Source organism: Coturnix japonica, chromosome 4 (genome assembly GCF_054131305.1).
Source record: "Coturnix japonica strain WE chromosome 4, WE-NBRP24, whole genome shotgun sequence".
In the NCBI taxonomy this organism is placed as follows: Eukaryota; Metazoa; Chordata; class Aves; order Galliformes; family Phasianidae; genus Coturnix; species Coturnix japonica.
Window position 1 is genome coordinate 64,102,026 of NC_140666.1, and position 16,541 is coordinate 64,118,566.

At 42.6% G+C, this 16,541-nt stretch overlaps 1 protein-coding gene across 7 annotated transcripts in view; it reads right to left on the reverse strand.

The window, feature by feature from the left end:
• Nucleotides 1-15,378, reverse strand: part of FAT1 (FAT atypical cadherin 1) — a 101,694-nt gene extending 86,316 nt beyond the window's left edge. For 5 of the 7 annotated variants that reach the window (XR_014945398.1, XM_085545296.1, XM_085545295.1 and 2 more), the window contains exons 1-2: nucleotides 15,048-15,378; nucleotides 4,328-7,614 (exon numbers count right to left, since the gene is read on the reverse strand). Coding sequence is in view for 6 of the 7 variants with exons in the window: in XM_085545296.1 (XP_085401422.1) it covers nucleotides 4,328-7,595 (3,268 nt within the window). In the remaining variant the exon portion in view is untranslated. Of the gene's footprint in view, nucleotides 1-4,327; nucleotides 7,615-13,591; nucleotides 13,846-15,047 lie in introns of those variants that run through there. The other 2 variants (XM_015862143.3, XM_085545294.1) reach the window with 2 other exon arrangements.
• Nucleotides 15,379-16,541: the final 1,163 nt, after the last annotated feature.

The following is a 16,541-nucleotide window of genomic DNA, read 5'->3' on the forward strand; positions in this document are numbered from 1 at the left end:
TGGCCCTGACAGCATCACAGTTGGAATAAATACAGTAGAAAATGGAAATTAAGGAATATTTAGGCTTTTGTTTGTTTGCTTCAAATTAACCTGAGTGAAATTAAACTATTGTGCATTCTGATATTTATGATGTACACAAATAAAGTAACAAACTGGAGTGTATGTTTGGTGAAACTTCAACTTGAAGTATTCACTTAAAGAACATGAAAAATGTCCCATATTTGTAAGGGTGCTCAACTACAACTGACATGAAACCAAAATCATATTGATCTCAGTTTTTATTTAAAAATGCCCTTTTCACATTCAAAAGGCTTACAGCTGTATCAGTATGAAAAAAAAAAACAAACCAGACAGAAAACATTCCCAGACATTGGAATCTTGGTGGACTGAGTTTGGCCTGTGCCAACTGCCACCCTCCATAAAAGCACCAGAGTAGACCATTACCAACAGATGAGCTGGGTGCAGGCACCATGGTTTAAAGGTACAACAGTTGTTAGGCCAGATGCAAGCCATCTGGCTTCTGTTCCAGATGACGCTGCTGATTTATTATGTACCTAACAGGTGCCTAAGTTTTCAGCCCCACTGATGATCACAGTACTCAGTATTTGGTTAATGCCTGCCTTTATAATTAAAACTCAAGACCAGTAAGTGGTGGGATGATTAAAAACGCTCAAAAGCCAATGAGCACTAAAGACACAGAATATGAAACTGCCCCTTATGTACAAATGTAAATCATACCCTGCACTCTCATTAATGCAATTTTGAGAACACTACAAAAAAAAACATTAACAAGCTTATTATTAGCAATGCTCTCAACCTTTTAAGAGTGTAATTGAGTACTTTGTTCTACGTAGTTAAAATCCAATTCATTCTCTGTAACAAATTACTGTCTTTCCTGCAGGAAATGGTTTTGGTAATATTAAAAATGGTGTCTCCCAGTCATTAAGCTTTACTGATGGTATTTCATGCAAATGGAGATAGTGCAATAAAATGAATTTTCCTCTGTATGTCCCTCTTCATATTTTCCACTTGTTCCTTTAACAATCTTTATCAAAACGATACTTTCTCATTATGGTAGTAAAGCTATACTTGAAATTACATGGTTCCAAGCAAAGACTACATAAGAAAGAAAACACAAAAGACTACTGAATACATAAAAACTCTATCTAAATCAAGTATTCCACAAAAAGAAAACGATCTGTTTAGGAAACTATTAGAGGTATTATTTGTTTATTGTGCTTTTGTCCTCAGACCTTTGGAGATGGTATACCAGGTTGGACAGATCCTTGCTCTAATCAAGCATGATGCTGTGTCTTTTCAGACTGCAAATCACTTTCATCACTTGAAACTTTGTTATTGTTAGAATTGTTGTTATTCTGTAACACATATAGTACCCCAAACACTCTTTACTGAAAGAACATTAAGAATTCTGATTACAAATAACTTAATTACTTGATTAAAAACCAGTAATAAGTTTATCATGCACCAACTTCAGACTGCCATACACCATTCCAGATCTAGCTATGCTCTGAGAAACATACACATCTGCAGAAGTCCAGAAGACACTTGCCGATAGGTAGCCTTGCCAGTTGACCTAGTGGGAAATTTCTGATAAAAACATTTGTAAAACTAGCCATTGTTTATTAACTCAGTTTAAACATCTTCAGGAAAATCTGAATAGAATCTATGTGTAACACCTCACACATGGGAGCACAAGAGTTCCAATCTGACTGCTCCAGCATACAGCTGGTTATACACAATGGGATACAGGGGAATTCAGTTTGAAACATCCTTTGTTTCTCAGCAACAGGTTTCAGGATGCACTCCTATTGCCTACAAACATTGTGCTGTCCTAGCGCACCTATACTCCCAGTATCCTGGATCCCTCAGCTGTATAAATTATGTAGGTTCTCCTCCAGCAGTTGCTTCTATTATTCCTTAGATTCACTCATTTGTTGTGAAACTGAATTGTCTGATTTAATCTATCAGCTGTTACACCTTACTTTCAGTTCTAGCATCAAGACTGAAAGGCAGCAACACTCCTCAACACACTCTCCCTGTATGATCTCCCACTTTGTTTCTGGATACAGCATTTTTTAACCCTCCACTAACTACAGTGGTAACCAGTAGTTTCCTTTTCATCATCTCAGCAGGAATTTGATACAGGTGACTCATCAACCCATCTAAAATGATGTATACAGAAAAAAAGAAAGGACTGTCCACCCTTCTCAGCTCTAATGTGACAGTGAAAGCAAGTAACATTCTACAATTTAGAATCCTAATCACAGATGGTCTGATGCTTATGTCCAGCTGAGAACGTCATAAGGTTACCTTTGACTCTCCAGAAGTAACAATCTGCTGATACTTAGAAGAGGGCTAAAAGAAAAGGCCAAGTAATGAGTTACAATCTCCCTGTTTACTCACTTGGCTCCCAGTTAACAATTTATAAGCTAGAGATAGCATAAGGCTGAACCTCAAATTAAACTCATTAAAACAATGTTTACTTTAGTCATAGTTTCAGTAGTTATAACTTCCGGGGGAAACAGGGTTTGTGACTTTATTACACTGTGTATGAAAAATGCTTCCTTTTTGGTGGCCTACATGGGTGCACCCTATTTCTTACATTGTAACAAAGTTAGATAGGGAAGGTGCTACAGAAACTGTTGCTATCACCTTGACATCTGCTTTCCCCTATAATGAACCAAAAAATATTATAATTAAAATGAACATTTCATTATAAAAGATAAAATATCAAACACTATTACAATTTTGGACCTTCTGAAATGTAGAATAGTTTAAATAATAATTTAAAAAAAAAACAAACACCACATAATAACATGGAAATAATAACCTGAAAGTCAGTTACAATTCTATGCCTAGAACTAATTGATATTTATAACACCAATCATTTTAGCTTTTTCTGCAAATGTGACTGTTGTCCTTGATTTCTAAGAAGCAAGAGACAGAAGAATGCTTAGCCAACAGTTAACACTGAACAGCTTCCAAAATCCAGTTTATCAAACTTTGAAAGGAAGCATAGTGTGATGCTCTCAAAGACAGAAGTAAACTCAAGGGTGAAGTCAGAAATCCCCTTTAGCAAGCTGAAAAAGTCACCAAGTCACTTGCAGATTTCCTTTTTTCACACATTCCTTAATGTGCTTTCTTGGCTAATTATCTACATACTCCCTGTACCAAGGCCAGACCATTCTGAAGAACATGACAAAAATTCTGTTAAGTATAAATACAGCCTTCTGCAACAATGCTGATGATTACTTAGAGGGAAAATAAAATAAAATAAAAATTAAAAAAGCCCACCAACTTGAGACAGATTTTAAGCTATGTCGTAAAGTTTTGAGATGTTACATGCCTTCATCCATTCCTTGACTCTGTAAAATATGAAGACAAACATGCCTAGCAAACAGAAACACATTCTTTCCCACTCAAGCATCTTGGGAAGAATTTGTTCCCTAAGATTAAAAAATAAAAAATGATAAAAATAAAATAAAATAAAGCAACTCCTCTTCACACGCATACCCCACCAGATAGTAGCACAATAGCAGTGCTTTATCAGAAATATAAAAGAAGGAGCAGATACAGAGATGTGCAAGCAAAACATTAAAAGTCAGCATTACACTTCTATTACAGCCATAATTATATTTTTCTCTGCACATACGACAATGGAGTAATTCTGACAGTTGCTTCTCAATTTATCCATCATTAACGAGATAAGTCAACAGTTCAATCTGCTTGACTTATACAAGCTTTTTAAAAGCAGCTTTCTTTGACAGGAGTCTTTCCGTGAGTACTGATTGCTAATACAAACAGGCACTCATAAAAACTATAAAATATAATTACAAAAACCTGCAGGCATGGAAGTATCGCACACATATACCACCACTGAATGAACTGACAGTGTCGTAGTTTAGGATTGCAAAGCATGAAAATATCAGAATTAATTATTTAGGTAGAGAGCACTTCACTCCCTCAACTTCGTATGTCCCTTACTGTCCAAAAGACAACTCTAATCGCATGAACAAGACCTCAGTTCTATATCAACAGTATTCTCCTTCTCAGGTGGTAGAGATTTTAAGACCTAAGAATAGCCATAAGCAAGATGGATCAAAAAAATGATACCAAAGTACTTATCAAATACATACAACTTCACCACAGCAACAGATAGAACAGTATGTGTTATTAATGTCTTTTTCTTTATTCTCCCAGCAACATCTCAACAGCAACAATGCAGCTTGTCTCCTTTGTCAGCTTGTCTTATCTCTTTGCTGGCATACTTTTTTACTTAGAATATAAAAACAGGAAGCCACCTTACCTTTTTCTTCATCTATTCGAAAGACTCCCATACCAGACCCATCTCTGATGGAATATCTTATCTCTCCATCTCGTCCTTCATCTTCATCATAAGCAGATACAGTCATTACTGAGGAGCCAATAGGAGCATCTTCTTTTACAAAGCCTTTATCTGCAAACACAGAGAACCGTGGAGGGTGCAAGTTCTCATTCACATCAACTACCTCAACTTCCACATAACATGTAGAAGATAATGAAATGGGTTTTCCTTTGTCCTTGGCCCGCACAGTCAAATTATAAAGTTGTCTCTTTTCATAATCCAGTCTTTGTACAATACGCATTGCTCCACTTACTTTATCAACATCAAAAGTGCCATCCCCACTGTCCAAAAGACTGTATCGTACTTGACTTGACTGGCCCAAATCAGGATCATAGGCTTCTAACCACGTAATAATTGTTCCTTCAGGAAGATCTTCTCGAATTTTCACATGATAATTAGAAGGAATAAACTTAGGAGGATTATCATTAACATCTTCTATGGAGACTTTCAAAATAACTGTTGAAAATAACTGAGGTTCTTCAGTAGGTTGGTCCCTAGCCTCTATTTTCAAGAAATAGACATGTTGTTCTTCATGATCCAGAAGACCCACAACTTTCACAACTCCTGTCACAGCATTAATAGCAAACTTGTCAGTATCTGTAAGAAGAGAATACTTCACTTCTCCATTAGCCCCTAAATCTTTATCAGTAGCTTCAATTTGAATAATTTCACTGTTTAGCTCCTTGTTTTCACTCACTTCCACAAAATAGCTGTCTTGTAAAAACACTGGTGGGTTATCATTAGCATCCAAAATTCTTATATCTAGAAGGCGCCAGGCAGACTTCTGTGGTATTCCAAGATCATAGACAGTAACATTCAGATTATATTTATCTTTCATTTCACGATCAAGTGGAGACAAAATTTTCAGCATTCCACTTTCCATATCAACAATAAAACTGCTGTCTTCGTTACCTCCAGAGATAACATATACTAACTTCCCATTGAAGCCAGTATCAAGGTCAGTAGCATTCATAAGTAATATGCTGGAGCCCACAGGCTGATCCTCTCTTACCTCAATGCTACTGGGGAGAGTACTTCTAAACTGAGGTGCATGCATATTCAAGGAGTGAGTGTCAAAGAAAACATCCTCAACTTCTCCACGACTGTGCAATTTATTTGCTTGTAAGAGCTTCTCTGCAAGCATTTTGGCAACACCAGTTTCTTCACACTGCAAGTTGACCAGTTTGCGACTAGTAGCTACAGTGATGTTGATATACAACGGTTTTGCAAAGTTTTCTCCATCTGTAGCTGTAATTTTCAAACTGTGAAAAGACGTTTTAGCACCTGGGCCATCTGTTAGTGACTGCTTGAGTGAAAGTACACCAGAACTTGGATTCAGGCTAAATAAATCCAGTTCATTTCCAGATTCAATCTGGTATCTTACCAACTGGAGCTCATCAGCGTCAATGGCAGATACAGTTGTTATTTGCTCTCCAACACCAAGATCCCTGGGAATTGTTCCCTCACAATTAATTTTCTCAAACAGAGGTATATTGTCATTCAGGTTATTTAAAATAATAGTCACAGGAACTTCAACTTCTCGACGATATGGTATACCCCAATCAGAAGCTCGAATCCTTAAATTGTAAACCCTTGGCATCAGTTCATAATCCAAGTCTTCTGAGGTACTAATAATCCCACTGAAATGGTTAATCACAAACGGCAAAGGATTTAGGTTTGCAATACTGTAGGTCACATAACCATTCTCCCCTTCATCAGGATCTTTTGCACTCACTCTCATGACACTCGTACCTACTGGCACATTCTCATCAAAGGATGCTTTATAGGCTGTCTGAGTAAATTCAGGAGGATTACTGTTCATGCCCAGTACCTTAATTAATACTTTCGCAGAAGCTCTTCTGTCACTTGTCATAACCTCAAGTTCAAAATGGGATGAGTATTGTGCTTTTATGGGTTCTGAAGTAGTAATAAGACCAGTATGAGTGTTTAAATTGAATTTTACTTTGCTAGGTGTATTTTTAAATACATACTTTAAATGTGGGTAACTAGGCAGAGCTTTCACCATTATCACAGGTGTGTTTGGAGGGGCAAATTCACTTATTTCAGCTCTATATATCTCTTTTTCAAATCTGGCAGGACCAGACTTAAATTGCGGCGATGTCACATGAACAACTTTTACAGATGAAAACTGTGGAGGATTTCCTTTATCTTTAGCTTGAAGGGTAAGGTTGTATCCAAAAGGGTGGCTCTCCCAGTCAACGTGACCAACGGCTTTGATTCTATATTCTTTACCTCCTGGCACAGATCTCACTGTTCTGAACTGTTGAAGTGGATCACCTGCAACAATATTCAATGATGCTATTTCTCCATTTGAACCTTGATCATTGTCCTCTACAGTTACAATTGCATAAGTCGGATCTTTGTCTGATTCTGTCGGAGTCAGTGTAACAGCTGTAATAACAGGGGCATATTCATTTGCTTGCTCTACATAAACAGTTAGTTTTGCCATACTGCTGATGCCGCTGCTACCATACAGCTTCAGTCCACGGTCCACAGCAAGAATTTCCATCTCATAAAGCTTAGTGTCCAAGTAGTCAAGCCTACCAGTTAGAACTACCACACCACTAGTAGGATGTATAGCAAACACATCTGTTCTTTCTTTAAAGCTATAGTAGAACTCCCCATTTGTTCCTATATCTGCATCTGTCGCACTGACTCTTGCAATGCTGGTCCTTATTGCTGTGTTTTCAGGCAAAGAAACACTGTAAGATGTTGGAGAAAACAAAGGCCGCAAGTCATTTGTATCCAGTACCTGTACCCTGACCTTCGTGCGCGTTTCAGCATTTGTATTTTTTTCAACTGCTTTAACAGTCAGCATATAATGGTCTTTTACCTCTCTGTTAAGGATAGCTGTGTTTCCTCCCTTGGTCCGTATTCTCAAAAAACAAAAGTTTCCAAGAACATATTCTTCAGCTTTGAACAAGTTCTCATTGTCACCAGAAATAATTTTGTACCTTAGGTCCCATAATGGATTTACAATATAAATGCCCATTTTCACTGGATGCCCAACATAAGTTTTGGCTGCAGAATTCTCATACACAGTTGCATTATACTGTGCTTGTGTAAACTGCATTGCTGAAACATGATGTGGTATTTCATTTCCTTCACAGTTTCCAATATGCTGCACCAGCAGCATCAGCAGCAAGAGCATAGTCAAGTATCTTCCCATGGCAGCAATTACATAAAACCTGAAACAAGAGAAAGAAGCATTAAGAATTATGGATGCTCAAATATTATTCAGATAACTTTTATACTTATTTTCAAACCCACACTTCCAAGAAAACTATTACATACATATCTAGGCTATAGCCTTTTTTTTTTTTTTTCCAGAATGTTTCAATATAACTTACTTATACAGAAGTAGGTAAATTAAAATCCCCCCAATATCTCTAGGATCCCCAAGAACAAATTTAATCATGGTACAAGTAGAACACACGGTTAACTCCATCTGAAACACTTCATGAAGCAAGACTGTTAGAAGAAATATGTCAGTGCTGTCTATATAAGTCACCAAACTTGATCTGAATGAATCTGGAATACTGAACTTTCACTCCAGTCCTCTAGTTGATATGAAACCTTGTCTTCTGATAGAAAATTTTTCTCCCTCATTTCACTCAGACTGTAAAACGAATTATGACCAATGATGCAGAAGTAAACTGCAATATGTGGCTTGAAATTATGATGGATTTTCTCTTGATTCTTCAGTATATACTATAAGTACTTGTTATAATAAGTACAGACAGAAGTTATAAGTAGAGAATTATTCCATACATGTTTCATTCTTGCCAGCTGTCTCCTTTTGAGAGTAGTGGATAGCACTACATACAACTTAAAAAAAAGTCAGGCACCACTAAGCTGTAAAACCATCAGTAAGGTATAAAGTGTAATTCTTTATTCCTCTCCCTGAATAGATTTGAGAATTTATTATCAAGAGCTATTGGAATATGAATCTAATAAAATAACTGAGAGAACTATTAAGACGTGCTTCTTTTGAACACACTCCAAAAATGACACAGTCCAGAACAGCAAGACAGACATGGAGACGTGCCCTCATCAGCACTATCTTATGAAGGTAAAGCCATAATTTTCACTGTCTATATGCAGGCAAGATTATGCATAAAGAAAGGTCTAAAGGTCAGAAACTAGATCTTTCAGGACTATACTCTTTATCAGCATCTATAATATTAGTTGCTACTTCTGAAAATCAGTCAGGATAATAAGTTAAAGCTTCAGAATGCTTCCTCAACAAGACCAAACTTTCAAAATAAAAATAAAAATAAAAAAAAAGTCTTGGGAGAAAGTTATTTTCAGTAAGTAAAAAGCAATTTAGCTTTAACCTGATTGATTTAAGTAGCCCACGTTCTTTCATCTTTTTCCAAATCCTCAACATTTTTCCTTTACTTCTTTTTTAGCATCTTCCTCCCTTGCTGACCTCTGTCATACAACTATCAATGCTAACTCCTAACTGCGCTCCCCTCTCATTCTTCCTGAGATTTTCTCCCACACTTTATCCCTAGTTTTTCCCCTCCCTCCCTTTGACTGCCATTCTCCTCAGTGCCCATCCTTGCTGCTTCTGCTCATCTCCGCTCAAAATGTACCCCATTATGCTGCCTTCTTCACCCACTGACATTTTCTGTTATTTTTTTCTTCTCTCATTCCTATCTGCTCAATACCTGAAAGATCACATTGGTTGAAATTCCATGGACCGTTTCTACCCACTACAAAGAATTACAGCAAATTAACCTGCTTGTGTCAACAGTTCACTCTAAAACCTCAGAAGCAGCTAATTTGGTCACAGCAACTACTAAATCAGCGAGTTTGAGAATGACTTAAAACTCACAGAGCTACAGGAAATTTGAGAGAAGAAATAAAAACCAGTCAGTTTCCTTTAGGAAGAAAAAAGAAGTGTAGTCTGCCTTCCAAATACAGCAGTTTAATTACTTGATTAAAGCTATGGTTATAGCAAAGAACAAAATTTAAGTTACTAGCTGGAACCCCTACTGAAAAGATCTGGAAGAATGAAAAGTTAGTAGGGCAAATGAGTGTAATATTGAAATGACTACCATGTCAGTGGATTAACAGTATTATTCCTCCCCTCACTACCATTTTTCCTAGACTATGGTTGTCCTTAAACAGACACTTGTGACTCCAGGACTTCACTCTCTTAACATGCTGCTAAATAAACATTTACTGCAGTGATCATTTCTCATGAAAATAACTGATACCAATACCTTTTAAACTCCAAGCAATTTAAGAAGTCACTAGACTTAATTTCTGACACATCTTTTAGCTATTGTATCACTTTAAGTAATCAAGAGAAACAACTCTCACTGTGGAAGTTTTGGGACCTGCAACCATGGCAGGCAAAAGAAGCTCCACTCTATCCAAATAAAACCACCCAGCTTCCTTGGTGAAAGCCTTCCAAAAGTTGTGGGAAGCAGCCATTCAGGGGAGGAGTACAGTTAGACAAACAGAAGTTGTTCTCCTGTCTTTCTCACCTATCACAGCACTTCTCCGTGAACCTCGCACATTCTCAGAGCCACAGCAGCTCTTCACAAATTACTTCCATGCAATCCCTTAAACTCTCACCACTCATTTCGCACTCTTGTCCAAACTGGATGTATTTTGGGCCTACTGTCGATTAAAATTCAGTAGCAGAGAGTATGTGCACCTCTGGTGCTACATCATTCTGTAACTCACAGCCCATACTTACTAGCAGCTGGCAATAAGCTGTCGGGATCGATGTATTTATTAAGTAAAACACTATCCATCTGTTTTTTTTTTTATCTTTTGCTCCTCTTATCTCAGGCACATTTGACTATGATGCATTGGACTGCACGAAGATTACCAAGCTCTTCATTAAAATTCTAAGCTGAACACACGCGTAGGTTTTACTATTACATAAATATTTTCCTGTTCTGTAATACCTTAAGTACTCTTTGCTTATTTTCTGTAATAAATGCAAGTAGAGCCTGCTCAGAGCTGGCAACAAGGCACGCTATTAATGCAACCACCAGTAAGGGTCCATTTTGTAGCAGCAAATTCCAAGGTCTGCTGAGTCACAACCTACAGCTTAATAGCAGCCCTCAACTCAGTTGCTCAGCAGAGTACATAACACTGAAATAAGTTGGATATTTGCTACATTTCACCTCTCCCATCTTGTGTCATAATTTGCAGTTACCAGAAACCAAAAACTTTCAAACCAGGATTAACAACATATAATATAATCTTGATAAATATCCAAAGTATTAAAAAATGCAAAGACAGTTAATTACTAAAGGACAGTATGAGGACATTCAGATAAAATGATTTTCTGTTAGATAAAAGTTTAGATGGCTTGTAACAGTAAGTAAGCATAACTGAATTTCACAAGCATTTTACTACACTTCGAACTCCTCAATTTGCTTTTTTCATCTTTGGAGTATCACCACTTCAAGATTTTCTGCGCCCATTTTCAAGTCATAATGGAACTGTTTGCTTAACAAACACCACAGCCCTAAGTTTATAAGAAGCACATCATATTTATTCTGGAATGCTACATTCCAGAGAACTTTGATACCTTACTTTGAAGGACCATTACTTGTATGTATAATCATTGTAGGGAAGCCTCTGATAGTTTTATTAACTACTACATTAACAATGTGATTTAACTCATTAACAATTTGAAATGGGAAAAAATACTCACAGCTAAGCAATATGTACCATCTTCATGATAAAGACAACAGAAAAAGAGAAACTGGCAGGGCTGGCAGACCTCAGACTGAAAACTTACAAATACAGAAAATTTGGATGAGATCCCAGTCTTATACACGCATGTTTCTCTTAGCAGAATGCTTGTAGTATGTAGACTTGTAACGTTAAGCAGCTAACAGAGTAAAACAGAAACATGCCGAACAGGCAAAACAAGCTCTAACTTCTACATATGGTACCAACAGGATACATTACAGGAGTTATCCTCACCAATCACATAAAAATCATAGGTAGAAAAAGAGCCTGAACTGGACCAAATAAGCTGTCAGGATAAGCCTTGGTGCCACTGCTCTCCTACTCCCAAGGCCAACCAGTTCAGCCCACAATGCAGAATGACATCGCCTACACTGGCAGATGACAACTGTACATGGCCTTAACACTGAGCTTGGGAAACACCAGAGAGCATTTGAAGAGGTGCTGCTGTTACAGTGATCGCCTTCCAAAAGACATCACTAACTTTTAACAAATGCAGCAGCACTTTGGTGTTGTTTTCTATGTTATTTTTGACACATGTGCATCGGCTTTTCTAATTAGCAATGTTTCTAACACTAAGATGTGTCTACAAATCAAAACATCACCAATTTACTTTAAAGTCGGTTTTGATCAGCATGTGTGAGTAATGTCATCTGATACAAATACAGTGTGAAAAGTTATTGCTGCTGTAATTAAACCATTATGACAGGACGCCTATTGCAGCAGTGGAGGGAAGATCATGAGACTTTGCGAGCTGTACAACTCTGCAGTTAAACCTTCTCTTTCTGTTGTTTAAAAGCAATTATTCACGTAGCCCCATCAGAAAAACAAAACAAAACAAAACAGCCAGGTTTAACCACTTCAACATCTTTAAGCTTCCAATTAAAACTTCTCTTTTTAAACCAACACTGAAAAAGTTTCTTAGGGCTTTTTATTTTGGGGGAGGAAGGAGACACCAGTGAGGGGTTTCTGTGTGTTGGCAGACAGAAAAGCTACACATGATGAAAGCATATAGGAGTGCTGTATTTGTAAAGCTGGTAAGTTATTCAAAAAATGTACACTGCCATAGAGATTAATGTAATAGTTTCAACTTGTGACTCAACTCCAGAGTTTCATGCTTACATTCACCACCTTAGGAGTTAATCTCATGAGGTGCTTTGATTTACGCAGTTGAGATCTGCTGTTAAAAGGAAAACAGAGCAGCTGTATTCAGGCAGCACGCAAAGACACTGACTAAGATGGTTCCATACTGAGAAACGCGGCTATTTGCACACGACAGCAAGCAGTGTATCTTGAACTGAGCTCTCCCACTGTACAAGGAAAAGCAGATCTTTGGGAACTAAGAAGTGTGGTCCAACTTTAACATGACACTAAAATTCAAGAGGACAAAAACAGTTTTACTGAGCCATCGCTCAGCTTTATCTAAACCAACCAAACAAACAACAAAAGACACAAATATGTGCGGTTTTACAGACTTTTTTTCTTGCTTGCTTTTACTGAAACCGGTGATAACTTGGCCATATAAGTTCTCACGCTAAGTTATCAACCCAGGAGCCTCCTGTAACTACTGGAGCTCACCTTCCACTGCCCTAAGTGTGAGATCTGAGGATTTCAGAAAACAAACAAAACCCCCTGAAATAAAATCGTTTCAGCATTGAAATAAGGTATTTCAGTGACTAAAGAGCTGAGTATTTCCACGTGTTTCAACAGGCACATAGGAAACACACAGCAGACAGACAGGGCAATAGATGCGAGTGTCCTGTTTCCCATGCAACACCCAGGAGCAATTCACATCTAAGTTTTTAAACTTAGTGCGGCGAAACCACTTGGTGGAAGCCTGGATGACTTCGGAATGTCTTCACGCATTTTCCTCCCGCCAAGAAAATAAAGCTTACAGCCAGGAGGTGCTGCCAATGGGCGATTCACCGTCTCTGACTGCCACGCTCAAACAGCGTTCAGTTCCCTGTGAGTAGCACAGAGCCAAGTAAGAGCGCCGCGTCCTTGCTCCTTATCGCTCAGGGGAATGCGGGAGGAAAGCAACGAGGGACGCCGGGCGAAGTGCAAACAAAGGGCCAGCACCACCCCAGGACATTTCTCCGCCGCGAACAGCTCCCGTTGCTTCACGGGGGAATTAAGTTCACAATGGCCCATTGAAGGCAGACGAAGACAGACACCTTGCCTTGGGGGGGAAATACTATCACCACGCTTTTCTTTTTTTTTTTCCTCGACAGAACTTCCGAGCAACCTGCCGCCCGTGTCTCGGCCGCGCCTCTCGCTCCAGCCCCGCCGGCTTCCACTCCACGAGCACTCGGCGGGGCTCCGGGGACGCGCCCGTCCGGCTCCCCCCGCCCCAGCGCCGAGTCCCCTCCCGGCTTCGCTCAGCACCACCGCTCTCGTCCCAGCCGCCCCGCATCAAACTTCTCACAACTTCCCAGCCCCCACCTCACCGCGCTCAGTGCCTCCGGGCCGGGCCCAGCCCCGCATGCTGCCTTCGCCGCACAGATTTCCTTTCTTCACCGCCCGCGCTCCTCGCCGCTGCCCTCCGCCCCCTCCACGCCGCGGGGCCCCCCGGAGCCGTATTCCTCCGCCGCACCGGACCGCGGCCGCTCCGGAACTCGTTTCTGCGGCGCTCCGCGGCCGCGCCGGCAGCCCCGCACCCCGAGTCCGCCCCGCTCGGGGCTGGGCTGAGCGCTGACGGGCGGGAGCGGCACTTCTGACCGTAGCGCCGCCGGGAGGGGCGACGGAGACAACGGCGCTTTCAAGTATAGGAAAGTGCTGAGGAAGGCGACTGAGAAACTTTGGCAAGCCGGAGCTCGGCCGTGGGGACTGAAAGGGACCTCGAGGGACACCACAAAAACACACCGAAAACGGGAGGCATCCCTACGCGGCTGAGCCCTTGGCCGAGCCCACGGTCCTACCCCCTCACCGCCAGCAGCCGCCTGACGACCGCAGCCCCAGCAGACGGCCGCCTACGGGGCAGGAGCGGCGCCGGGGGCAGCGAGTGCGGCGCCGCCCGCTTCACCTCCCCCCTCCCCGGCGGCGGCGGTTCCGTCCCAACCCCCGGTACGGAGCGTGGGTGCCCCGCTCGGCTGAGGGGAGCGCTGCCAGCCGGCACAACGTTAAACACTGCCAAACGTTCCTCAGAGAGTTCTCCGCTCATTAATAAGTGATGGCACTTCACAACCAGCAAACGTTTGCCCGGGGAATCCCGGCTCAGCGGGGCTCGCGGCTGCGGGCAAGGGAAGCCGGCGGGGGCACATTAGCCCCGACACGGCTTTTATGAGCCGCATAAATAAATAAAACCAGCTGCCCGGGGGTGGTGAGGGGGGGGGGGAGGGCGCTGTTAGCAGAGCCCGGCGCGCCCCGCAGCGGGAGATCAGAAAGAAGCGGCCCCTCAGAACACGCCGGCCGCGGCCAGGAGGCTCCGCACCCCGCAGCCCCCGCACACACTCCTCGGGCCGCCCCGGCAGCCCCCGGCCCCAGACGCAGCTCGGCGGCGGCCGGCAGGGGGCGGCACGGCACAGCGCAGCGAGCGGAGCCGGCACAGCGCCGGCGGGCAGCCCGCTACGGAGCGGCCGAGCCCGGCCCCGCCGCGTTACTGTGCGCTCGGTCGGCGGCGGTGCGCGCACACCTGCGGGTCGGGGCTGCGCTGCCTCTGGCTCCAGGTGCGAACAGCTCGGGTCAGTCCTGTATGTAGAGATACAGACACGCACGTGTGTGTGTACGCATATACGCAGGAACATACGTGTGCTACAATTTCAAACTGCAATATCTACGGGCTGAAGCGCAAACAGCTTCAGCCTTTTCATTAAAATCCCCTCACTGTAGTACCGCGACTCACGAAAACCACCTTCCCGAGCATCCTGCTGCTGACAAACTCATTAAACAAAGAACTCACCAGACCAGCTGGACTCGGCGCTCTCCTCTCAAAGTCCGCTCCAGCTCAGTTCATCTCCACGGACACTTCCCTCTCCCTATCCTCCTTTTTTTTTTTGCCGTCCTTCGGAGAAGCAGCGATCACAGTCCCGCTGCCCGTGCAGTTCTAGCGCCTGCCCGCGGCTCCGGAGTTCAGCGCGGCCCCAGCGCGCAGCGAGAGCGGCGCCCGGCCCTGCCGGCACAGCGCGGTGCTCCGGTTGCCGGCCATCCGCGGCTCCAGCTCCAGCGGGAGGAAAAAGAGATGAGCAGGGAAGAGAGGGGAGGACGGGAAAAAAAAAAAAAAAAAAAAAAAAGGAAAAAAAAAAAAGAAGAAAAGGAAAAAATGAAGGCGAAATGAGAGATCCAACTTTCTCAAGACATGTCCAGGCAAAGAACGGAAGAGTTGAGGAGTTGAGCAGCGGAGAGAGTGAGTGGGAAAGCTGCGATGGTTCGTTGCTCCCTCCCTCCTCGCTTCCTCCGCCTCCTTCTCTCCCCCACTCTCCCCCTTCTCTAGCGCTCCGGCCGGCCCTCCCGGACCCCAATCCCGGAGCACCTCCCCTCCTTCCCTCCTCGCCTCCCCTCGCCGCGTCGCCACGGCTCCGCGCGGGGCCGCTGCCGCGCACCTGGGCCCGGCTGCCTGCAGGTGGGGCTCGGCGAGGGGAGGCGGCCCCTCCGCTACCGACCTCTTTCCCGGGGTCCTTTTTTACCCGCAGTTCGGGGCCCGCTGGCTCCGTTGTCACAGCGCCCGGCCGCTGGAGCCCGAGCTCAGCTACTGGAATGAACGGGCAAGTCCGAGACGGCTGAGTAAGAGAACAGCCCGCTTTCGCCCAGCCGCGCTATAACTGGAGTAGCTCTCTACCCCTCCTCCTCCCCCCCTCGTTTTCCACTTTTTCCCTTTTCTTCTCCTGAGGGGAACTGCATATTTCTTAAGACACAGCATATGATTTCCTGCATACCTCTACCCGCCCCAAAAAAGGCAGAATGGCAGCAGCTTCTCAAAAATAATAAAGCACTGTCGAGTAAGGCATATTTCTACAGTGGTGCTCCCTCATTCAGAGTAATCCCCAGCCCATCACATATAGCCCAGGAGAGGTGGCAGGTAGGGTCAAATGAAAGCAGGGCTTTGCCAGTCCTAACAGCAGGGTTTATCAGATGTTGGGAGAACTACAGAAATAGCTTTAGAAGTTGCTTATCTGAGAGACACTAAGTCTGCAAAGACACTGTGATTCTCAGAAGGTAAAATCTTTTTATATGACGCTATTTATCAATAAGGGCCTTAAAGTCATGGCCTTCTTCTGAAAGTCAGACTGAGTTCTGAAGATATTGGATCATTGTTTCCTACAGTACACACCACTGAGACCTACCAGCCAAATGAGCACACAGTACACTGTGTTTAGAAGAGCAGATACACACTAGAGTATGAAAGTACTAAGTACATTTCCAAATAATACACTCAAGACGTTTCACCCTGGGAATG